This window comes from Capsicum annuum, chromosome 2 (genome assembly GCF_002878395.1).
Source record: "Capsicum annuum cultivar UCD-10X-F1 chromosome 2, UCD10Xv1.1, whole genome shotgun sequence".
Taxonomy (NCBI): Eukaryota; Viridiplantae; Streptophyta; class Magnoliopsida; order Solanales; family Solanaceae; genus Capsicum; species Capsicum annuum.
Window position 1 is genome coordinate 137655606 of NC_061112.1, and position 25644 is coordinate 137681249.

General features: G+C 33.9%; 3 protein-coding genes across 6 annotated transcripts in view; 2 read left to right on the forward strand and 1 right to left on the reverse strand.

The window, feature by feature from the left end:
* The first annotated feature begins 6795 nt into the window (after positions 1-6795).
* On the forward strand, positions 6796-10479 carry LOC107859845. The gene is made up of 7 exons (XM_016704977.2): positions 6796-7237; positions 7350-7482; positions 8492-8595; positions 8696-8867; positions 8979-9119; positions 9211-9299; positions 9391-10479. Exons 1-7 carry the CDS (start codon positions 7146-7148, stop codon positions 10130-10132), a joined length of 1473 nt encoding a protein of 490 aa, XP_016560463.1. The 5' UTR covers positions 6796-7145; the 3' UTR covers positions 10133-10479.
* A 594-nt stretch (positions 10480-11073) lies between these two features.
* LOC107859844 (ribonuclease E/G-like protein, chloroplastic) lies at positions 11074-19186 on the forward strand. Of its 4 annotated transcripts, none has more exons than XM_016704972.2 (13): positions 11074-11228; positions 11770-11983; positions 12394-12643; positions 12747-13996; positions 14088-14405; positions 14538-14579; positions 15546-15670; positions 15815-15962; positions 17140-17212; positions 17946-18058; positions 18182-18301; positions 18540-18695; positions 18782-19186. In XM_016704972.2, exons 2-13 carry the CDS (start codon positions 11930-11932, stop codon positions 18959-18961), a joined length of 2829 nt encoding a protein of 942 aa, XP_016560458.1. In that variant the 5' UTR covers positions 11074-11228; positions 11770-11929; the 3' UTR covers positions 18962-19186. The 4 variants fall into 4 exon arrangements, with proteins under 4 accessions (XP_016560458.1, XP_016560459.1, XP_047263123.1 ...); XM_016704973.2 differs by having other exon boundaries at positions 11159-11298; XM_047407167.1 differs by having other exon boundaries at positions 11219-11629.
* A 1362-nt stretch (positions 19187-20548) lies between these two features.
* LOC107859843 (protein S-acyltransferase 10) overlaps positions 20549-25644 on the reverse strand; it is an 8307-nt gene continuing 3211 nt past the window's right edge. The window contains exons 6-11 of the mRNA XM_016704971.2: positions 24359-24392; positions 23086-23195; positions 22222-22308; positions 21740-21823; positions 21094-21159; positions 20549-20865 (exon numbers count right to left, since the gene is read on the reverse strand). Coding sequence (XP_016560457.1) covers positions 20688-20865; positions 21094-21159; positions 21740-21823; positions 22222-22308; positions 23086-23195; positions 24359-24392 — 559 coding nt within the window. The 3' untranslated portion in view covers positions 20549-20687. The remainder of the gene's footprint in view (positions 20866-21093; positions 21160-21739; positions 21824-22221; positions 22309-23085; positions 23196-24358; positions 24393-25644) is intronic.

Here is a 25644-nt window from a genome sequence, read left to right on the forward strand (position 1 = left end):
AATATTCTCAACGTTTCTTTTTCTATTATATAGAAGAGATGGTTTCCACCGACCTCTAATACAATTATAAAAAAAAACTCCGCTATTTTTACTTAATTACATATCATATCTCAATATATAATAATTTTATTGTTTTATCATAATGGTTTAAATATTTAATATATTCTATTAATTTATATTAATTAACTATAACTAAATATTGAAAGTAAAATTTTTTATTTATTTAATTGACTATTATGTTTAAAACTAATTTGTTACCACAAATCATAATAATTAATAACTTAAAATATTTAAAACATACATAAAAATTTTATTGACTCTCATTATTTTAGTAAAGTCACATAAATTGAGACAAAAGAAAAAGTATTGTAAATAATAATAATTAACAACTTAAAATATTTAAAAGATATATAAAAAATTTTGTTAACTCTCAAAATTGTATCGAAGTCACATAAATTGGGACACAAGGAGTAAATATATTATTTGATAATTACGTAAAAATTATTATAAATCACAACAGTTAACAAGTTAAAATACTTTTTTTAAAAATAGATAAAAGTTCTATTCAACACTCAAAATTTTATCGATGCAGCATAAATCATCACAAAATAAAAAACTATCTTAATTAATTACAACTAAATATTTAAGTAAATCAATTTTATTATTTTAATTGCCTTTTATATAGAAAATTAATCTTTTTATTTATTTATTTTAGTAAATTTAAATTTTAAAATTATTTTTTATATATAGAAATACAAATATTTAAAATTAACTTTAAATTTTTAAAGTACAAAATTAATAAATTTAATTTAATAAATAAATTTCTAATGAATATTTTTTTAGAATTTGTGTTGGGTCAATATGTATCAAATTAAAAAGAAATAAAAAAATATATATAGTAAAATTTTATTATTGTGAAAGATAAATATAATGCACTATCCAATAATGTTTAATAATATCATATTTTGCATACGCAAAATATAGCATCCCATATTTAATTAATATACTACTCCAGTGAGTTATCGATGAATACTATTGGATATGATAAAATTATATTAATTTTTATAGTAATAACATAATCAATCGCTCTTAATTAATTATTATGAGTCATCTAGGTATTAAGAAAATATATAATATTTAATATAAAATATAAAATAGACATAAAATGCAAAATCAACTCTTGATGTTTTAAATTAAATTGTTGTCTTTCAAACGATAATTTTACTATATCACTTCTTATTATAAGTCATTTATGTATTAGAAAATTAAGAATAACAAAATGATATGTCAACGTAAAATATTTGATTGACAATCAAAATTATATTAGTGCCACAATAAATTGGGACGAGACAAAAAAGATATAAATCAACATATATTATTTGAAAGTGAAATAAAAAGTACTGTAAATAACAATAATTAACAAAAAAAGTTAAAAAGTTGATTGATTTTTGCTTCAGCTGCTTCAATCGTTATTTTAATGTATCCTCCATAATTAATTATTATAAGTCACTTATGTATTTAAAAATTAATAATATTGAATCCATGATTTTACTATATCACCTATAATTAATTATTATAAGTTATTTCTGTATTAAAAAATAAATAATATTTAATTAAAAAATATAAATTAAACATTTATGACATGTATGATTAAGTTGCTTCAATCGCGATTTTATTATATCAGTCCTAATTAATTGTTATAAGTCATTTATATATTAAAAATTAATAATATTTAATCAAAAAAAGTAAAATCGACGTTTATGACATCTCTGCTTCAGCTGCTTCAACCATAATTTTACTAAATATCGCTCCTAATTAATTATTACAAGTCATTTAAGTATTAAAAAATTAATAATATTTAATAAAATAAAATAGATAAAATGATAAATTAACGCTTGATGTTTTAAATTAACTTGACGTCTTATATGAGGTCTACTTAAATTTTTCACAAGTATTTTTTATAGTAATTTCGCTATGTCATTTCTAATTAGTTGTTGTAAGTCATTTAAGACATTTATGTTTCGCTGCTTCAGTCGTGATTTGACTATATCACCCCTAATTAATTATTATAGTCATTTAAGCATTGTGCCACGTAAGTTGAAATAGAAAAAAATATTATAAATCACAGTGATCAAAAATTTAAATTATTTAAAAAAAATAATTGGCTATCGTCGACACAAAACTGTAAGACCCCGCAAAATTCCTAAGTTTAATTAAGTCCTTTAAGTTTGTCAAGGGGTCCCAGACATAGGCGGATCTAGGATTTCGAGGTTGCGAGTGCCATGTCACTTTTAACGTTAAAGTTACTACTCAAAAAGGATAATTTTTATGGGTGTCCCACTGAAATTTGGCTTGTTAGAAAGAGATTTTTGAAGGAAAATTTCATTGAAATATTATCGAAAAACATAATTTTTACGAATTCAATTGAAAATCAGCTATTTTTTTCTTTACGTTTTGCTATTTACACTGCCCCAAATAAGACAAATATTTTATCGATTTAATAGACTTTGGGTTTCAATTTAATTATTTATCTTTTCAATTTGTATAGACAAATAGATCAAATAATAAAAATATGATTATTATTATTATAAATACTATTGAAAATAACCTTTCTACTTCTCCGGAGGTAGTGTATGGACTGCATACATTTTACCTCCCTAGACCCCACTATGTGGTAATACACTGAGTTTGTTGTCATTGTTGTTGTTATTACTATAAATTGTGTAAATAAGAGTTAAATTCAACTTATCAGTCATTGTGAAAGTACAAAATAATTGTCAACATTCAATGAATATTTCCAATTCTATTGTTAAGAAATTATAACATCAAATCAAGCATCGTTATTATGATTTACGAGGAGAGGTTAACTATAAATTTGAAGGAAGAAGGAATCTTCAATCATGTTCTACACTTAGGTTAAAAATTCTTAAACAAAGATTACCCCAAAAAAAGGAGTCAAACAAAGATTAAGTCAAGAGGAAAAAAACTTATAGAAAATAGAATAACGAACAAAAAGTAACAAATACTACTGGCGTCTGAACTTGAACTCTGGTATACTACGTGAAATTTCAGCGCATTTGCCACTGACACAACTTCCTCAACTGCTGCACCGAGTGGCACTTAAATAATATACCGATTTTATTCAATATAGATATACACACACAGTTTTTCGATCGAAGTTTGCAAGTGCCATGCCACCCGTGAACCCCCTGTAGATTCGCCCCTGGTCCCAAACTTAGAAAATTCTAGCTAAGTTTCCAGACTTAGTTTATTTTTTGCCTTCGAAAGTTGGCAATCTCATTTCGCGACCTTAATGTCCCTTAAAGGTCCATATATTTGTTCATTCATGATCAGGAAGGTCAATAGGTGTTCCCGGACAAGTTTTGAATTTTTCGAACCTCGTTTAGACCACGTTGGAAAGTCCAAAATAGTGGACCAACGTGATCTTGGCGTGCCGCGTCGTCTATTGCGTTGATCAATATTGTTGCAGGAATTGCCGGTCAAAAGTACTGAGGCTTGGTGCGATCTTGGTACAACGCGTCAATGCCATCGCCGTGTCACGTCGCTCAACGCATTGATGCCCAATTTTTAGTCATTAAATGATCGTGTTCTTAAGAGTAATTAGGTCATTTTTCCCCAACCTTCAACCCTCATAACACTAAATTTAGTCCTCTTTTGGCTAAATACATTCATTATTTCTTAATTTCACAAGAACAAGAAACCCTAAGTAATTAATTTCAAGCCAAGAATTCAAGCCTTCCTCCATCAATCTTCAAGATATCATCCACCAAGGTATGTAAAGTGTTCATCCAAGGATCCCTTTCATCCTTGGAGTTCAAGAAATCATTTTTAAAACGTAAATAATGATGTTCATATTGTGGATTGAAATTGTATCCAATCTGAACAGTCACATATTTTTCAAAATAATGTCTTTTGCTCAAAAATTGTATCCCTCAATTTTCTATTCACGCCAATTAAACCCAACAAAATATACTCGTGCATCATGTACCATTGAGATCTCCTTCAACAAAAGAGATGAAAAATCTACCTAAACCATGAGCTATTTTATTCAAGGAAAAATTACATAAAGTAACATACGTAAGACTATAATTACAATAAATAGCAACACTTTTGTAAAATTATAGTTTATAGCAAAAGTAACATTATTTTACTCATTAACTCGGTAAGTGCATGTTTTACTCTCACTACTTTACATTTTCCTATTTTTACTCCATTATTTCATCTTCCCAAAATATAGTCATATCTTTTACCTCTTTTTTTTCATCTTGTTTTTTTCTTTCATCTTTTTTTCATATTATTTTATTTTATTTTTATTTTTTTATTTCCAATTTATTTTCTCTCTTCCATTTTTCTTTTTTCCTTTTTTTTTATTTTTTATTTTATTTTTTCATATTTGAAGATAATTATCTCTATGATCTTCAAGATTTCAAAATAATACATCGTTACTGTCTTTCACTCTCTTATATCTCTACCTTTTTTTTCTTGTTAGTTTTTTTCACCTTATTTTTTTATCATTTTATTTTTTTATTTTGTTTTCTTTTTCATTTTCATTTTCATTTTTTTTCTTTCACTTTATTTTCTCCCTTCCATTTTTTTTCCTTTTTCATTTTATTTTTTTTTTCCTTTCTCATATCTTTTTTTTCTCTTTCTATTTTTGTTTTCTTCTTCTTTTTTCTATTTTATTTAGTTTTTTTTTTTTTTTTTTTTACACTTCTTTTTCTCTTTCTTCCTTTTTTTCTTTTTCTCTTCTCTGTTTTTCATTTTTTTCTTTTTTTCTTTTTATTTTTTTTCGTTTTTTTACTCTTCTATCTCTAACTTTTATTTTAAAGAGACAAATATATATATATCACATACACATATTCAAAAAACATACAAGATAAATAGCCATGCAGATCTGGATATATATTTACAGTACAAAACATACATATGTATTTACGAAATACATATCATATTCATAATAAACAGTAACAAACATAACTATACTATATATCTTCATATGTATTTGCGAAATACAAAAGTGACGCATATAAAATAAGAATATACATATGGATCAGGTATGTATTTTGTAAATACATTCGCAGAGCTATATGTATTTTATATGATGTTAGTTTTTTCTTTGAACTGTACATACTATGTTATTTTAGAGGGCAACATATGTACTTATTTATTTTCTTTTACTGTTTAAGATATGTATCATGTATTTTTTATTACCTATATGTATATGTGTATAATTGTCATTTTTGTTATAGAGATTTTGTGTCCTATATGTTTATATATACATGTGAGTCAGATATGTATTTCTGTAAATACATATGCAGATATATATGCATATTTTTTATCATAAATATATATGTAGATCTATATGTCTATTTATTTTGTATACTTTTTGAATATGTATATATTATATAGATATTTGTCTTTTAAAAATAAAAGATAGAGATAGAAGAGTGAAAAAAAAAGAAAAAAAAAAAAAAAAAAAGAAAAAAAAGAAAAAGAAAAAAATATGAGAAAAAAAAAAGAAAACAAAAAAATAAAAAGATAAATAAAAAGGGAAAAAGGAAACAAAAAAGAGAAGTACGAAGAGAGAAAATAAAGTTGAAAGAAAAAATAGAAAAGAAAAAGAAATTAAAATAAAATAAAAAAGATAAAAGAATGAAAAAACTAATAAGAAAAAATAGTCAGAGATATAAGAGAATGATATTTTGAAATTTTGAAGATCATTAAAATAATAATCTTCATATTTGAGTTTGATTTGGAAAAAGAATTTACTAATTTAAATAAGAGTAATTTATGAGAATTTAATTAGATGGGATAATTATTTTTTATTTAACTTAACTAATTTGAGTAAAATAATAACGGTAAATCGTGTTGTATATATATTTGTACAACAACATTTTACATAAATATAAAATATAATTTGCTATTTTTTATAATTATAAAACTGTTGATATAAAAGAAAATTTTCCTTTATTCAAACATCTAGGAATATATATAAAATCCACGTGATCAAACATGCTTAAAAGCGGCCCAATGTCACACATCACTTCTACCTCTCATGTTATCATGGCGGGTTTTGTTTCTTATCTGATCTGTTGCTGGTGTTTCACCTGGTGGCGGATCCACCTTGTAATTAGAATTCATCCAAATTTTATTCGATAAAAAATTATATTATTTTTATATATTTATTTATATATAGTAGATATTAAACCCTTCGACTAATCTATATGTTTACTTTTGAACCCTTAATGAAAATCATGGTAACAACGCATGGGAGAAAACTGCTTCCTTTTTATGGGGTTATCATTATGTGCTCAAAATAATACATTATTAGCAATTGCGCTAAGATATCAATAGAATCAAGGATGATAGTGAATCTTTTTAACAACTCGAATGGGATGTTATCTACAAATCTTGGAAACGAATATTCTTTATGGAGTTTTAAAAAATCATTCAGCTAATCAGGCTGGGATAATTTGTAGAAATTGATGAGTAACCAAGCTTTGGAAAAATTGTTACGGAAGCTAAAAGAAGATACAATTGATTACTAACAAATTGTTAGTTTGTCATATTCTAACAATTTATTTATTGATTTTGGATCAGAGGGAGGGAGTATCTCATAAGGTTCGAGTTAATTGAAGAGTAGTATATTTTATAATTTTCGTTTTAAAGATGGTATCTTAATGGTGAAGACAGACAGCAAGCAGTGTGAAAAGGGTGAGTGGAAAAAGCAATGTGAAAAAGGGGAAGAAAAAAGCACACTGTTTTTTATAAAAGGAAAACGGTGAAGACAACAAAGGTGCCGAAACCTCGAATATACATGGGATCCTCTAAGGTCCATAACAAGAGCCATAGCCGAACGCCAGGTGGCCAGTAAAATAACGGCTCTTTTGTCTACTGTCGGTCGTCGCTCCTCGCTGGGTCCCACAGAGACTGCCACGTCATCTATTTTGATTACATACAATAATCATATTGCATTTGCATCACAAGACGACCGTTACACATACAACTCTTTCTTCTTCTTCTTCTTCTTCTTCTTCTTCTTCACTACCATCCCACCATTCTCACTCTCTCACTCACACACACACACACACACACACACACTTGTCATTCTGTTGAGGAAGAGAATGACTGTAGCAAACGCTGCTACAAAGCACTGCAAGAAGGCGATGAAGATGGGTCTTTCTCTCTTCTGCAGGACCTTCAATTCCTCTAAATGGTAAATTTCCCCAATGCCCCCTTTCTATTTTACTTCTTCTTCTTGGAATAAAAACAATTAACATTATTGTTTCTCTTTTTTTTTTTTTTTTTTTGTGTGTGTGTGTATGCAGCAAGACAATGGCGAAGATGACGGTGGCGAGGATCAAATTGCTGAGGAACAAGAGGGAAGTGGTTGTGAGGCAAATGAGGAGAGACATTGCTATGCTTCTTGAGTCTCGTCAGGATGCCACTGCTCGTGTTCGGGTACTCTATTCTGGTTCATCAATTCCATTTTTTTGTATTTAACCTCTGATTTAGGATCGGGGCTTAGTTGATTGATTGATTGATAACCTCGAAATTAGCTTTATATGGTACTTAATTTATTTCACTAGTCTAAGAATGGGGGATTTGCTATATCAAGTCTTGGATGTTTTAGAATTATTAATGAAACCCTTATCGATCATTTATCTTGAAACATAAAATTTTGCCTTTCTAAAGATTATAGGGTTTCTACAAATAGATAAAGATGACTTCTTTTTTATGAACTTTTTGGTGCTTGGAGGCTTGATTGAGTAAATCTTGTTGAAACTAGCTTTGATTGTATTTATGCCCTTTATGCAACACTTTGTCTACTTTTAAAATTGTGTGATTTTAACAATTTACACCATGGGATTGAGTTAGTGGTAAGGTCTGCGTTCACATTGCCCTCCCCGGAACTGGAATTACACTTGGCATGTTGTTCTTGTTCGATTGAGTTAGTGAATTCCCCTCCTCCTACAAGCTTTATAGCATTTCTCGATAAGCAGGATATGTCTACCTTAATATTTTAGCCAAGATACCACCTCTGCTATTATAACTTTCTGGTCGTGGCTTTAGATTAGGCTAACCAACGTAATAGCAAAAGAGCTCTTCTATTTAATGCAAGGTGTATTCAAATTCCAATAATATTTTTGTCCTGTTGGGTAATCTTGAAGTTGCTTAAAAAGATCCACAATGTTATGCAATATGAGAGGGAAGGTGTTGTATATTATGTGCTTATCTTTCGATCAGGGATTTTGCTGAATGTTATCTTTCACGTCTATAGTGGTGGATCTCAATAACTGCTTCTGTTTTGATATTCCAACATGTGAGTTTAGAACATCTTCGTTATTCAGGTTAAAGTGGAAGCCTTTATATCTTTCGTTCATAATCCTTTTCAAGAAGTTATTCTCCTTAGGGTTGTCTCTTCTGCTAATCATTTGGAAAGAACATTTACATGCTTCATTTTTTGTAGGTCGAACATGTGATCAGAGAACAAAATATATTGCAAGCAAATGAGTTCCTCGAGCTCTTCTGTGAACTTATTGTGGCTAGACTTCCAATTATTGCAAAGCAAAGGTAAGATGTCTCAAGCTCTATAATTTTTCTTTCAAAAATTTAAGATTAGAGGGCAAAGCTCACAAATACCCTTGCTTTCTATTTGATCTGTGTGTTGCAGGCAATGTCCAGCTGATCTGAAAGAGGGGATATCAAGTTTGATTTTTGCTGCCCCCAGGTGCTCAGATATTCCAGAGTTGATGAGAATTAAAGATATTTTTGAGAAGAAATATGGTAAAGATTTTGTTTCAGCAGCGACTGATCTACGACCCAATGCTGGTGTAAACCGAACGGTATTTCATATTTCTTCTCTTAAAACTCATGGATTTCTTTATTATTAATAAATGTATCTTGTATCTGCATGCTTGGAGGGGTCTAAAAGAAGTGGGTAATTGTTGTTACAGCTTATCGAAAAGCTCTCTGTGAAAACTCCAAGTGGTGAAGTCAAATTAAAAATATTGAAGGAAATAGCCAAGGAATACCAGGTTGAATGGGACACTGCAGATTCAGAGATGGAGCTTCTCAAGCCACCAGAAGAGCGTATAGTGTGTCTCTCTTCCAAAATCCACCTATATCTGTGTATGATGCCAAACACGTTCGATGACCATCTAACTAGTATCTGTTTTCTTTGATCAGGAAGGACCAACTGGCTTTGTAAGTGCCACTAGTTTACCCCTGAAACCGACCTCAAAGCAACCTGCTGAGCCTAACAACCACCTTCCAAGGTATTTTCCCCCTTACTGCATAAAACCATGATTCTGATTTTCTTCTTTCGACAAATAAGGTTTTGACTTGGCTGATGTCAATTATTAACAGGGCTTCAGACGACGGAGAATCAAAAGTTGCCAAATTTGATGACCCCGCTTCAGCCGCTAAAGCAGCTGCTGAGTCTGCCAAGCAAGCAATTGCGGCTGCTGAAGCAGCTGCATATCTGGCCAGTAAAGATGCAAAAGCATCTTCCGCTAGTCATCACAACTCAATGAACAATGCAACTGTTGACAATATCCCTTTCATTTCCGGTGCTCAGGCTCCCAAGTTCTCGCGAAGTGACGCGGCACCTCCTTCTCAGTCCATCGTTGATCTGTATGATATGCACTGGGGTAGTAAAGACATGAGGAATTCTGAAAATTCTCATGGTTCTACTGGTGAAGAGATGCCCTTGGACATGAAAAGATCACAGAAGTTCTATAGGAGACATAGCTATACTGTTCCATCCCCGAATCCTAATGTGAAGTATGATGATTCAGATTGCGACGAGGAAATTGAGATGGAAGATCCCCCTAGAGGCACATATAAGCCCAGCCCACCAACTGATACTGATAGCGGGAAGTTCTATAGAAGGCACAGCTACAATGTTCCATCAGCACATTCAGGTATCAAGTTTGATGAATCAGATGGTGATGAAAAGATGGAAACTGAAGAAACCACGAGAGGAACCACCCGACCCCCTAACCGTCCTGCACCTCAAGTACCTCGAGTTCATCCCAAACTGCCCGACTATGACTCGCTTACTGCTCGCTTCGAGTCTCTCAAGTCCCAGAAATCTCGTCGTACTTAGGAATATCCAGGATTCATGAAGTCAGAATACATCTTGTGCTAGCCAATATAATAGTATACGTATACAGTACAGAAACCAAATGATATGTTAAAATGGTTTATTTTACAGTATGTAGCATCAGCCAGTGGAGTTTTAGTTATTCCCTTTGTGTCAATTTTTTAATTGTTGGTGTAATAAACATTGGATATCCCTAGTTTCTAACTACGTAGAACATAATTTTGAGTTTGATTGTAGCTACGCACGTTTTGTATAAAGAGTTTATATGAGAAGATGATGAGCCAAGAAGCACCCAACTACCCTTTGTATATTTATGATAAGTTTAGCATGTGTCATCATTTTCTTTTTAATCCGTCCCAAAATAAGTATCGCCTTTTCTTATTAGGCAACTTTTTAAAGACACAATTATCCTTTTACCCTTATTGGTTCCACTTAATTAAAAAAAAAATAATTGACACATTTTTTTGATAAAGTATAATTTGGTAAATATTACCAAGTCTTCCCTTTTTTCTTAAACTCTGTGCCCAGTCAAATGACAAAAGTCTTCCCTTTTTTCTTAAACTCTGTGCCCAGTCAAATGACAACACATAAAATGAGACGGAGAGAGTAGTTATTTTTGTTTAAATATTTATATAAAAAAGCTTCTTTTCTTGATTAAAATCTTTGATTAATTGAGAAAAGGTAGATAGTTATTTTTGTTTAATATTTACATAAAAGAATCTTCTTTTCTTGATTAAAATCTCTGACCAGTTGAGAAGAAGAGGTTCGGAAATCTTTGACTAATTGTGAAGAGGTTTAATCAAGAAAGTAAGAAATCGTAAGTTATGTGCATATAAGATTTCCTTTTTTTAAAATACTTGTTATTGTTAGTAATCATTAATTTTGAAAACAGTAAATTTTACAAAAAGAAAACAATTACTAGTACATGTTTTCTCATTAATAAAGCAAAAACTAGGGTGTTATTCTTTGCAATTTACCCTTTACTCCTCCACTCTTATTGGTTTTGTTTTTAAAGAAGAAAAAAGAGAAATAAAAGAGCAGTTGAACTGGCCCCTTATCTTTGAAGCAGCAGAGTTAGCCGTTCTCCTTGCTGTCCGAGGTACTAGATAAACAGCCTACTTTACATATGTCTTTCTTCTTTGTTTGTTGCTGCTGAATAGTTCTATCAGGTTATCTTCTATCTTTCTATTTGCTTACTTCCTATTCAGTTCAGCTGCCAATACTTTAAAAGTTTTTGGACGAATAAAGTCGCTTCTTTCTTTCCTTTTATTCTTGAACTGAATGCTTATGCTGTCTTTCCCTTCATTCTTTTTTTCTGGGGTTACTCAATTTTCATGTGATGGGTGGGTGGCGGTAGGAGGTCAAGAAAAGATTGCTTTGGCAATAGTTTCTTGAAATGCAATTGTGATCAGACACTTTATCTGAAGCTATTGGCACATCTCTCCACTTCTGTTATTTAAAAATTAGTTCTTGACAACAAAATCAAGAAAGAATAGATAGGTATTAGTCCATTCATGGGTCATGTATGTCTTTTGCAAAGTGCACGATGAAGTATTTTGCTGATTTTGGGGTAATTTTTAGCTTTGCTGAGTTGCATCCTATGTTCTGATTGGATTTTTTTCTTTCTCCTTTGTTTTCAGAATCGTTTAAGGGGATTGGTGGTTTAGTTTTATTACTATGGCTGCCTGATACAACACACTATGATTTCTGGAGTACTTCGTTTGTGCAATTGGAAGTATCAGTTGAGGTACATTGAGTGTGAGAAGTTGATCTTGATTCAGTGGATGTCCAACTCTGGAGATGGTTATTCTCTTATCTTGTACTGAACTCTCTAGCCTATGGGTGACATCAAAGGTAACCATCTCAATCTATCATATACCATTAAAATGGTCATACGGAAAGATAATTCAAAATTTTCCTTCTAGATATGTCTCTTCTTGTTGAAAAAGAAAAAAGGAAAAAAAGGAAAAAGAGTAAAATAGTGTGTACCTAATCTTAGCTGTTTTATAGAGATTGATATATTGTCCATGCTCAAGACGTCCAGTCCTGGGTGTGCGGGGTGGGTGGGTGTTAGATTTGTCGCATCGGTTTCGGATGAGATACTTGGTTTCCTTGTACAATTTTGGACAATATTCACCGCAGGAGCAAGCTTATAGGATTGAGTTAGGCAAGGTCCATTTCTTCACGTAAATGATTTGAGAAAGTACTAGATACTGAATTTTGTTCATTATCTAGTGTGAATAAGCTCTTGTTGGTCTTTGCAGATACTGCATTCAGGAAATTTGAGCTGCAACTCTTCTGTGAAGGGAGGAGATATGTTGACTTCATCTACTACTTTATGTAAAGCTGGGCACGATATCTCTGTGTTGGTACCTTCTAAACGACAAGGAAAAGTTTTCCCAAGGAACTTATGGATTAAATCTCGTAGAAGGATGCCTTTGGGCAGCATATTTGGATCCTGGATAATAGAGAGATTTATACCTATACGTCTACTCATTCCAGCTTGCGCTAGAGGTATTACTTCTATGATAAATATTTTCTGTGGATAGTTATACTCATATGAAGTTTCTCTGATTTATGCATTATTTGGATATTAAATGCTTCCAGTGAAATGCAGATGGGAATGGTACTGTGAAATGCTTGAACAACAATTCTTCCATACTAAAGCAGGTCTTTAGTGATTTGATAGATGAGGATTATTTTTTCTCAGATGAGATTGATACAGCTTCGGATTGTGGCAAAAGTATTTCAGCTGAACATATGACCATTGAGGAGCCATGGCTATTCGAGTCTTCCTTGCTTCTTCATCATTTGACAGAGTCAGATGCTTCTGGTGATGTCATTTGTGATGACAAGGTTGTTGAGGGTCTTGACAGTGAAAATTTAGAATCAGGACTGTTAAATCAGTCCACGCTTCATGAGAATTTATGGTCCAAGTATGAGGTCAATGCTAATGCTTCATCAGGAACCTTGTGTGCAACGTATGACCATGTGGAGGAGCCGTGGCTATTGCAAGCATGTACCTCTTCTCCTAGTTTTGATGCTGAGATGGCTACTGACAACTATGAAGTTGAACAACCAGATAATAACGATGAAGCTCAACCTTCATATAGCGATCAACTTGAACAATTAGCTGAACCTTCATCTAGCAATCAACATGAACAAATACCTGAGAAGTTGTTGCCTGTTGATCAGTGTGATGCACTTTCCAAAGAAGACTCCTTCACGACAATTATTCTGATTAATTCTTCTGTTTGTACTGTGCAAAGAATTGCTGTTTTAGAAAATGAGAAACTGGTTGAACTTTTGTTGGAACCAGTGAAAAATAACGTGCAGTGCGATAGTGTATATCTAGGAGTAGTTACAAGATTAGCTCCACACATGGGCGGTGCATTTGTAAATATTGGCACTTCAAGACTCTCCTTCATGGATATAAAGCCCAACAGAGAACCATTTATTTTCCCCCCATTTAGTCATGATTCAAGGGAAGAGATTATTAATGGTGCTGCTGTTGACATGCTTGAGGAGAACCTAAGTCTTCCTAGAAATAAATCCGCTTTAGAAGAAGTAGACACAGATGAGATTGAAGATGCTGATATAGAAGATGATTCCATGGAGTACATGGACAATGAGTTTGCCGAGCATGAAAGTGGTGGTGCTTGTGATATTTCAGAAATCCTTGCCGAAATTTGTAATGGTAGTGTAACTGAGCATGCTGTGACTAGTAATAAATTTTCACAAAGAGACGAAAGCAAGTGGATCCACGTTCGGAAAGGAACCAAAATAATTGTGCAAGTTGTTAAAGAAGGATTGGGTACGAAGGGCCCGACACTGACTGCTTATCCGAAATTAAGGAGCAGATTCTGGGTATTACATGTTTCATGATCATGTATTGTGTGTCTCACAGCTGAAAGTCCATTATTAGAAAACCCAATCTAATTGGTTCTCCTCTTCCCAGGTTTTAGCTCCTCGCGGCAACACGATCGGTATTTCAAAGAAGATCGCTGGTGTTGAGCGCACACGTTTAAGGGTCATTGCAAAAACCTTACAGCCACAAGGATATGGTCTTACAGTAAGGACGGTTGCAGCTGGTCATTCATTAAATGAGTTGCAGAAGGACTTGGAAGGGTTGCTTTCAACTTGGAAAAGTATAACTGAGCATGCAAAATCTGCAGCTCTTGCTGCAGATGAAGGTGTTGATGGGGCAGTTCCCGTTATGCTTCACCAGGCAATGGGCCAAACGCTCTCTGTTGTTCAGGATTATTTTAGCGATAAGGTCCTCTCATACTCGATTCATTCTGTCATGGATTGTTCAGTTCTTATTTTTTGAGGGAACTTCTGGTTAGGGGCTTTATTAAATTAGCATGACTACTGAATTGTACTTTCTTACACTGGCATTGATGTTCAGGTGAAGAGTTTGGTGGTTGATTCTCCAAGGACATATCATGAGGTATGTACTTAGCTAGTCATCGGTCATTGGAAGTGAAAAGATTTTTGACCCACAAGCACAGTTGCATGCCTTGTTTGGTCTTTTATGCTCCTATAAGTTAGTTTTCACATGTGAGCATGGAAGCGGGTTTTGATAACCACTTTCAATAGTTAGTGGTTTTTGGCTTCAAGGATTTACATATACTGGTGGTGAATGAGATTTTCTTGGATTAAATAAAACCTAAGTTCATGAAACATTTAAGAAGTAATATTAGCTTGTTTCATAATTTTTTATTTTTATTTTTTGAAAATGTCATTAATATTCAATTAAAGAATATCAATGGATGATAGTACAGGAATCTGCAATATGCATCTCAGTACAATTAGCTACTTGTGAAAAGAACTGAGAAAATTAATTCTCGTTTTTACACTAAAAGGCCATCTGTGCTTTGAGTTGCAAATATTTTCCTTTTTGCCTCAAAGTATCTCTGATTTATTTACTTTCACACAGTCCACCATATAGTCTCCGTATAGTGTTCCACAACTTTTTGTCGCCTTTTTTTATTCCTCTTCTATTCCGACAATATAAAAGATCCTTAAGGAGATCTTGGGAACCATTTAGGTTCTTTGAGTATCCTGGTTAAATCAAGGCATTCTCTAACTAGAAGGTGACAGTAGAAGAAAAAGTGAACTGTATTCACTAGTCAGATAAAGCAGTTTATTCAATTTACTATCCGTAAGAAATGGCATATGCGATCATATATAATAGTGAGGACAATATACATGATAGAGATCAGTTGGTTTTTCTTCCTCCACTTTTTCATTAGGTGGCGTGTTAAGACAACTTTAATCATTTTCCAATACTTTGTATCAACGTCTTTCTTGTATTATTTAGGATTTGTGATAAAGAAGCCTACCGATAAGAATTTGTTAAGGATCTGTTTGATTATGATGTACTCTAATATAGGTATTATCTGACTCTGTCCAGGTTACAAACTATCTTCAAGAAATGGCACCTGATCTTTGTGAAAGAGTTGAGTTGTTTAGTAAAAGAACTCCCCTGTTTGATGAATACAAGATTGAGGAAGAAATAGACCGCATTCTCAGCAAAAGGTGGAGATTACTTAGTTTAATTTCTATTACTACTTTTTTAAGCTTTTATGTCTTTTATGACATGTATTTTAACTTCTCGTGCATCACCATATTTCCTATTTCATTGGTGTTCCTCTTTAATGCTTTAATTTATAAAATTTGCAGGGTTCCCCTTGATAACGGAGGTTATCTAGTCATCGAACAGACAGAGGCTTTAGTCTCCATCGATGTAAATGGTGGACACTGTGTGCTTGGTCAAGAGACTTCACAAGAGATAGCTATTCTCAATGTTAACCTTGCAGCTGCCAGACAAGTATGTAGACCTGCATCTTGTTCTGATTACATATTTTATTCCTAGAGTGTAGCTTTTCTACACCTGAGAAAGTTGGTTATCAGATGCAACTGATAGTTCGAAAACAAACTAGGATATGCTGAGAAGATTCTTAGTTTGATGGAAAGATATCTCAATCTTTCTGTTAGAACTATAAGCTATGACCAAATCAAGATATTAACTTTCCAGAGTTTCATGAGCTTATCTTGCACCAGTTGCGTATATTTTTATTCATTGTGGAGATGTTTGTGAATAATAATGAGGAGGCAGTAATGAATAACTAAATATTTTGACACTAGTAGGACAGGGAAGAATAGCAACACTAAATATGTCTTTTGACATGCTACATTGCTTCTCTTTTTTCCTGTGGTAGACATGGTGACGTCTGTAGCTTACTAGTAACATTTTAAGCTCCAGAACTGAAGAAAAATCTGTAAATGGTGTACTATGGAGAATTAGTTCTTCTTTATTAACAGAAACTACACATGGTATCATGTCCATATTGATGTTTTAATCTGCTACTGGTTTGGAAAGTTTGAAGGACATAGCATGTCACTTTTACAGCTAAACTTCTGCCTTTTTTTGGAGGGGATATCCAGGACACCCCGAGGGCCAGTGGCAAATGCTCGAAACTATGTGGATAATGGGCCCGCCCTCTACTTTTCTTCTCTTAAACACAAGGCTTTCATCTATGGAAGGGTCGAACTCCTCATGTGCATCTAACCCACACATGCATTGCGTTCTTACTGCTAAACCATGGGGCCAATCTATCGATGCTTTTACACACCTCTATCTAAGTCAGGTTAATTTGATCCAATTTAGCTGTCAACCTGGGCTGCAGATTTACTAGCATGGGAAAAGAAAAGGGAAGGAAAAGGAAGAAACCAGAAACTAATCCAAATAAGATATTACGTGCTCATTTTTGCTTTTCTCTTTGACAATAAGCAGCTAAGCAAGGATTCATCATTCTAAGCAAGTATTCATTAAGGTGTCTCTGATTAGTTTTGAAACTTATATACGAGGCCCTGAGCTAATTACTGAAATGTACAGCAACATAGGATTTCTATTTGTTATGTTTACTGTTTACAACAGATTCCAATTTTTTTAATTTTAATATGATAATTGTGGTTATTAATGATATACTGAAAATCATTCTCAGATTGCTAGGGAAATAAGGCTGAGGGATATTGGTGGCATTATTGTGGTGGATTTCATAGATATGTTGGATGATTGTAAGTAAACAACCCTCTCTTTACCCCTCTTTCTCTTTTTGTCCCACCACCCTCCTCTTTCTCTATGTGTGTGTGTGTGTATATAACTGGCAGATCCTAGATTTTAAATTTGATGAATTCAACCTTAAAAAATTCCTAGCACAAAACTTGGTATACTTCTAAAATTATGGGTTCATAATCTAATATTTGTTGAAATTTTGTTGTTTATGTTGTGTGTCAAAAATACTGGGTTTGGTTGAACCTGTAGTACTAAAGCTACATTCGCCATTGGTGTGTGTTCTATATGTTGTATAAATGCACAATATTTATCTGGTTTTATTTTTATGAACAGAACTGTGGAAGGAACAAGAACAGCTACCTAAGCCGGGGCTATAATGGTTTTTTTCTCACATTACTACTGAAAACAAAAAAGAGGGAGACTTGGAAATTTATATTTCTGTGGATATCTAAAATTGAAGTCATCTTTGTTGAATGCTTGGTAACTATACAACATTACTTGTAATACATAACACCTACTGTTCATCATCTAAAACTGGCGCGGGATTGAACTGAAAGTTGCAAGCTTACTATGCCTCTATCGAAACTATATTTGATACTCACCTACATTATGAAGATCTAATCCTCTTTTTATTTGTTACTGAACTACTGATGTACTCACAAAGCATGTATACCTGCATGACCAGATGTTATGCAATTGTTTGAAAGTCTTGTTTTCTTTGATTTCGTCTTCCAGCAAATAAGAGGTTGGTCTATGAGGAGGTCAAGAAGGCTGTTGAGAGAGATCGATCAACAGTTAAGGTGTCTGAATTGTCCAGACATGGGCTTATGGAGATTACCAGGAAAAGAGTATGTTATTTGACACTGAATTTCTTTGTAATTTTGTCAAAGAATCGACAGTTGAAAGTCCTAACTGGACTGGTGGAATGTCTACTTAATCATGGTTGGATCACTACGTCTTATACCTGACAGGTTCGACCTAGTGTGACATTCATGATCAGTGAACCGTGTACGTGTTGTCATGGGACGGGGAGAGTGGAAGCTTTGGAGACTGCATACTCCAAGATTGAACGAGATATTTGCCGGCTACTAGTAAGTAAACTAACTACCTTTGAAATACCATTTCAAGGTTATCTTTTCCTTATTATCTGTTAAGCCACAAAAAGGTCGATCCAAAATCTTTTGGTCCTTCAACAAGTTTGTCTATTTTTACCAATTGTTCTCCATTTTCCTCCTCCTTTTTAGATCTTTTTTCATACAATTTAACATGATTTGACTTAATAACCGCATTCCCAAATGCTAATTCTTGTTTGTTTCTTGCATTGATCAGTCCACACTTGATCTGAAGGCAGACCCTGAAAACCCCAAGTCGTGGCCCAGATTTATTCTCAGGGTTGATCAGTACATGTCTAACTATTTAACTTCAGGAAAGAGGACAAAACTAGCAATCTTGAGTAGTTCCCTTAAAGTCTGGCTTCTTCTTAAGGTATGCTTCATCGTTTTATTCATTTTTGTAACAGAATAGCACTTATTATTATGTATTTGCTGATTACTGTAAGCTGTGTTGAACAGGTTTCCAGAGGTTTTACAAAAGGGACCTTTGAACTAAAACCTTTGACAGTTGACAGGGAGTACAATGATGGATATGAAGCTGCTACTTCAGTGTTGCGACCCACAGAGGGTGGATTTCACCCCCCTCGGAAAAAAGTCACCATCTTCCCCATCAAAAAATGGAAGAGTAGTGGAAAATGATCTTGCTTCATCTGTACAGGTCTCAATTCACAATGCACATCCAGAGACGGTAGCTTAATTTCATTAAACCAATTCTTTCCTCAGGTCAGCAGTTTCCCTCTTGAGTTTTTCTACCCGGCTTGAAGTAGGTTGGTGTAAGAAATAGCTAGTTTTATGAGAAAGCCAATTTTGCATAGAATGTACACATTGGTAATTCATCTATTCAATTTCTCATTTGCCTCGCTCTCTGCAAGCCATAATGTAGATTCATTTATCTCATAGTAATGATCTTTCGTCACACTATGATAGCATGTTGCTGAAAATCAAATTGTTCTCTTTGAATTTTCCCTTTAAATCAAACGCTACACTTATGAGTATAGATATTCTTTCTCGATTTTCAGTCAAATCACGTCCCCTAGTGATTCAAGGGGAGCAAATTCTTTTTTTTTTTTCTGTTTGATTGACAATAACTTTCAGTTGATGCGATTGAAATAAAAAGAGCCTACAAACAGAAGGATGTGGAAACAAAGAAACGCAAGTACAAAAGATGGTAAAGTTTTAACTTTCATTTAGAGTTAACGGGGTCAGAGACTGGAATGCAGAAGATGTGATAAAAAAGTTTGAAAGTTGGGAACATCTTATACTTGTGGCAAACTTCTCACACAATTTGGTGCCTTCTATTGTTGTGCTCAAGTGCTTGTTTTGCTCGTGTTATTTATTCAGCGCCAAAACTGCTTAAAAATATTGTAAATGTATCCCCAATCATATGGATTCTTTTTATCTGCATCATACAGCACTTTCTTCCGTAAACACGCTTAGTATTAGTGTTCATCCTCCGTTTTTTCCATGTTATTCTTCCAACATGCTTGCATTAGGAGTTGTAACACACACCAGCTCACTAACAGGCAAAAATCGAGTTGTAGCTATTCCTTGATCCTCATAATTTTGTCTAGTTATTTTGGGATGGAGGATACACTTGAGCTACGCAAATTCAAAATCTAAAGCTCTGCCTTCATACGCCCACAGGCCATAAGAACTACTAGTCAATAGCCTGTTTACAGCTACATATTAACTAAATTAGATTTTACAGGTGAGTATTTCTACATTCCGATACTGGGATAGAAAGAGAAATCATTTGATGGCTGATTTCGCAAACTAAAAGTAAAATTGGTGGCCCGCATCTTTTTCAAGTCTGTTGGGAAAGGATGTAGTGTAATTCTGATATCTTTTGACAATTTCATTACAAAATAACATCAAAGTAGAAATGACTATTTATGATCAGGGAGTGAACTCCGGCCTCTAAATTAATGTGCAAACTATCTGCAGAAACACACTGGCGCAAGATCTCCATTCCTCAATTGCGGACTGGGGGAAACAAGTGACGGTACCAACTTAACAGTTGGAAGTATTATGAAAACCTTCGAGTGTAAGTTAGCCTATGGCCTATATATGTGTTCCAAAGTGTAAGCACAAAAAATGCCTACCGCAGAGAGGATGAGAAGTCATCTCGCACTCTGCACTTGACCAAAAATGAAACTGTGATGATCCATCATTTGGAAGTATCCATGAAACAGGGCAAAACAAGCGTCGCCCAAAAAAAGGCCAATATGACACTGAAATCACGTAGATATGCCTGAATTGGATATCTCCACAAAGTAAGGTGATATACAAACAAATGGATATCCCAGATCTTCTCACAAGTGTACAATCTTGGGAAAACTCCAATATTAGGATACAACATAAGTGGTCAACAACAACACCGACAGGATAAAACATCTGAGCATGTATAAGGTCTCAACTTCTCTTCAAGTTCTTGTCCTGTTGGCAGCGGTTCCATTCTATATTTGCTACTCTGGGCACGACAAAACTCATACAAATTTCTGCATGCTCCTTTACTAAATGGATAGACTCTTTCAGGAATGTTCCTGCAAATCAAAGCAAGTTTAAACTTGGGCTTAAAGACAAGAAAAATTCCTTATGAGAGTACATGCTACATTCGCTTTTGATATATCAACTTAATCACTCAAAAGATGTTGACCATATCTACAACTAACGTTGTCCAATGATTATTCATAGTAATGGCTCAAACCAACAGACATACCTGCCACTATCCAGTAAATAAAATCACATAAGAACTGGAAGAATATGCCAACCTCAGATATTGGATGCGCCTTCGTCTCACAAGCTCATAAGTGGTCTGATTTGTCAAAATTAGGTAGCTGATTCAAGAAACATCAGTTCAGACACTTCGGCTAAAGGAGCAAAACAAATATCAATGGGAATAATATAGGCACAAATATGTTGGCTGACCAAACTTAGCAGGTCGATTTAGTGGACTTAAAAAAAAAACATGGTAGATTCCATTTTTACTTCTACCAAATGGCTGCTAAAGTTTATGTCCTATTGCACATGTGACATGACCAGATACGGTAGAGATGATCTTCTAGCAGCCATCTTGTTATGCTAGCTGAACAGGGTTTCACTCGCAGATTCTAAAGTTGAGTAGCTTAGCACTAATATGTTTCTACCTCCCTTACAAGACTGAAAAGTGGTAACCAGGCATCCTACTCTATCCTTCCTTTACACAAGATATTTATTATTCGACAGAAATGCTTAAATCCTTTCCCAGCATTATCAACCCTGACAACCAAACAGAGGGTTCTAGAATCCCTTTTTTAGGAGGACAAACACGCCCAGTTTTAAGAACATAAAAATCCAACATACTTCCAACAAAGACACAATTTATATGCTAGGCAACGGTAAAATAAAGAGTCCATCTTCAGTAAAGCGAAATCTTACCTATGAAAAAGGAGGAGGAGTAGAAGGAAGATCAGGCAGAAAAACAGAGTAACTAGCAGCAAGATCATAATTACATATAACCACCTGCAACAAAGCGATTATGCAATTTCACTTTAGATTCATCTAAAGATTCAAATAGATGAGTTTCACGACAAGGCTTGTTTTTTATGGTGGGATGTATGTGCATTCAGCTAAAGCAAATGAATTTTATGAATAAACATCCTCTTATTATAAGTTTGGGTATGAAAGCTGAGCAGTTCACACAGTTCCCATTAGTTTTTCTCCCGGGAGGGAGATGGTGCAAATTGTCCTCCTCAAGTTCTGATTCTCCCCCTAGAATCTCCATCTTTATTTTCTTCTGGGAATAAGATATTACTAAAGAGAAGAGGCGAAATATATTAAGGGCAAGAACCAGAGGTTAAGCAGAAAAACTTTTAAATTATAAATGATAAAGCATCATGAAAATTATGAAAATTACATACCAAGGCTTTGATATGTCGGACTTCAAGAATTGAATATATAACGTGCCAGTCCAAAGGGATAAGGCTGTTTCTTCGCAAATGTACCACCTGTTATACTTAGGCAAATGAATAAACTAACCAACACCGATTACTTGAAACTCTAAAACGTGCAATGCACATGCGTCTTGACATGTCATATAAGTAAGCTATTACCAGTTGAAAGTTCAGGAAATCAAATGCCCTCAAATGCTTCATGCATATTTACAGATGAAGAAAAATAACAATATAATTATGAGAAAGTACACTATTACAGGTCCCTTACTGAATAATAGTGTATCTCATTGTGGTCTTAAGAGAAGAACCACAATCATGTCACTTGTACAGAACTTACAATAATGAATTAGACACATCGAAGTACAACTATCTTCCAAGCCCAAATAACCTGTTCAACATTTTCTTGCAACAATCTTAAAAATGAGCCAACATCTAGGGTATGTTCCGAACGATTCAAGCTAAAATTGCAGCCTCTTCATGAAAGCAAGAACCTCGAATGAGACGCTTTATATTCATTAATTAGCAAGAAACTTATTTTAGTGTCATTTTCTGGAAATAACATTCACATCTGGAACATAAATCTCCAATTTGACATGTCCTAATCATGTTAAATCTAAATGAATGGTTTCCAAAGCAAACTTCTACTTTAACTCCAAAAAAACATACGAACCATCATAGAAACAAATCTGTACCTCCAATTTTTCACACAAGTTTTATGCCTTAACTTTTCTAGAAGTACAAAATAACAGTGAATCAATTAAATCGCAAGAAAATTTTCACAGAACTGCGAGCAAGATTCAAATATTGCTGGTAAACCAAATGAGTGCTCACCAAAAAGGACAATGATTACCCTGCCCTATACATGTGCCAAGCCAAACACAATGATGATCAAATTGAAGAACACATTTGTCACAATCATGACAATGTTTAGCTCGTGGTGGCTGCAAATCAAGCAGAGTAAAAATCAAAAGATGTTATCACTGTACAAATATAGACTAGTGGAAGTATAAGCTCTAGGCCCTGGACCAAGACAAAAGCCACTGGATAAGGCCCACTATAGGAATTGGTATTTCTGACATCACGCAAATAGCTTTGGCAACCATAAACTATATTGGATAAATAGGAGTACTAATATTAGGATACGCACGATAGTTAACTTACAAATCAGAAATCAAAAGGTCACAAACCATTTGAAACAACTGAATAGATATCTGTCCTCCACCTCATTTCAAGGAGATGAGTTAACTGAGGCAATTAGATATTGCAAAAGCTGGGGCAAAAAACTAGATACGAAAACATGTCCAAAAACTTAAGCAACTTCTGAGCTTGAGAAGCTTGTGCATCCCTTTTTCTAATCAGTACTAATGTAGATACTACTACTCCTTGACAAGAGGTTAGCTAACCAAAAGAAAAAAGGAGCAAGAAGCTCTAGACATGTTTTACAAAAAAGACATGTTCATCAAAGATATGAAGAAGTTTAGATTTATCAAGAGGACAAAAAAGAAGAAAGAAGAGAGAGAGAGAGAGAGAGAGAGAGAGAGAGAGCAACTAATAATTTGGTTCATCTCATAGAGCATAACATATCAGGAGACAAAAACCATAATCTGGAAAATACAAGGAGCTTCAAAAAGAGTAAATAAGGTAACAGATTATAAGATGAATATTTATACCAGAAAAAAATACTTCCTCCATTTCAAAAAGAATGACCTACTTTGACTTGGCACAAAGTTTAAGAAAATAAAGAAAACTTTTGAATTTTGTGGCCTTAAATTAAAGTTGTGTCAAATGTACCAAAGTACCCTTTAATCTTGTGGTCCTAAACATGCCATGTGGAAAGTTGAAATTAAAGTATTGCCAAAAAAGGAAAGGGGTCATTCTTTTTTAAACGGACTAAAAAGGAAAGTAGGTCATTCTTTTTTAAACAGAGGGAGTAATAGCTAAGTTTCCTCATTTCCTTCCAAACCCAAGTAGTCAGTATTTTGATCTCAAACCATGTCACTAATTTGGCTAATCCAAAAATACTCCTATAATCATTAAGTATCATCAGAAGCACCAAAATGCTTGTTTTGCATACAGACGGAAGAAAGAAAGGAGGAGTTTCTACCTGCACAACATCACAGTAACTGCAAGTCACACTTCTGGAGAAGAGAACAAAAATGAGTTAGTAAGGGAAACTGATGCTTTTGCTAATTTGATCCTGCAGTCTATAAATACAAAACCAAGTGACCAGCATAGAGTCATACTTCTATCCAAAAGTGCTGCAAAAGGAAAGAACGTGGATAGAAAAAAATAGTTCTAAATTCACATGGTAATTTTGTTTTATAACAAAGAAATCCCCAAGGACCAATGACACAAGGTTCCTCAGTGGATAATGGGCCCAGCACTCTACAATTCTCTACTTATATACCAGGCGTATATCTGAGGCATGATTTGAATCTTGATGTAAAACCCACACATCACACGTTGTACTCTTACCATAAGACTAAAGCTCAGGGGCCTAATTCACATAGTAAAATAATTTCCCAGCAACGGAATTAATCACAATTAGAATTCAAGTTTATCATAAACCCCAAAAAGAATCTAAACTCGTTATCAACACAACCAAGATGATTTTACAGTGGAGAAGCCAATGCTAGCATTTTCGACAAGTGATGTTCCAGCATTTGACGAACATTTTGCACCTTTTACAAGGGATAATGATATGTTTTTAAGAAACTATTGAAGAATTTGATGTTGGGTTTTACTTGTTCTCAGGAAAATGACTCGGAAGAAGGAATAACTTGGAAAAGTAGGAACTGATTTCATGTGACGGACCAACTGACGGGTCGTCACGCTTGTGGCGGACCGTCGCTGTGTCTGTCAGGCTGAAGCAGAATGGAAATCATCAAGGATCCCAGTGACGGACCGTCAGGCTTGCGACGGACCGTCACTATGTCCGTTAGCCTTAAACAGAACAAATGGAAAACAGGGTCCAGTGACGGGCCGTCAGGCTTGCGACGGACCGTCATTGTGTCTGTCAACCTTAAACAGAACATATGGAGATCAGGTCCCAGTGACGGACTTGGTGACGGGCCGTCAGGCTTGCGACAGACCGTCACTTTGGCGGTCAACCGATGACGCGGCAACCTGTGTTTGAATTTTAAATTTACACTTTCTGAGAGCCTATAAATACCCAGCTTAGGATTAGATTAGGCATCTTTTGCCTTTTGAAAACAATTGTAATGTATAATTCACTGAGAAACGAGTTCATATTTTGGGGATTTCATTTTATTCACCATCAATCTAAGATTTGGAACAATCTTTTGTATCTTTTGTAAGTATTTCTGTATTGTTTATGAAATATACAATAGAATCCTTTTCTTTAATTATGTGTGGCTAAAACTCCCATAA

Excerpts from the sequence above, each read along its gene's own strand:
- LOC107859845 (XM_016704977.2), top strand. The coding sequence starts at position 7,146 with ATGACTGTAGCAAACGCTGCTACAAAGCACTGCAAGAAGGCGATGAAG. Across the intron at positions 8,868-8,978 it reads ATGCTGGTGTAAACCGAACG|CTTATCGAAAAGCTCTCTGT; the intron begins GTATTTCATATT and ends TTGTTGTTACAG. Across the intron at positions 9,300-9,390 it reads CCTAACAACCACCTTCCAAG|GGCTTCAGACGACGGAGAAT; the intron begins GTATTTTCCCCC and ends AATTATTAACAG.
- LOC107859844 (XM_016704972.2), top strand. The coding sequence starts at position 11,930 with ATGGTTATTCTCTTATCTTGTACTGAACTCTCTAGCCTATGGGTGACA. Across the intron at positions 11,984-12,393 it reads GCCTATGGGTGACATCAAAG|ATACTGCATTCAGGAAATTT; the intron begins GTAACCATCTCA and ends TGGTCTTTGCAG. Across the intron at positions 15,963-17,139 it reads ACCTTGCAGCTGCCAGACAA|ATTGCTAGGGAAATAAGGCT; the intron begins GTATGTAGACCT and ends AATCATTCTCAG.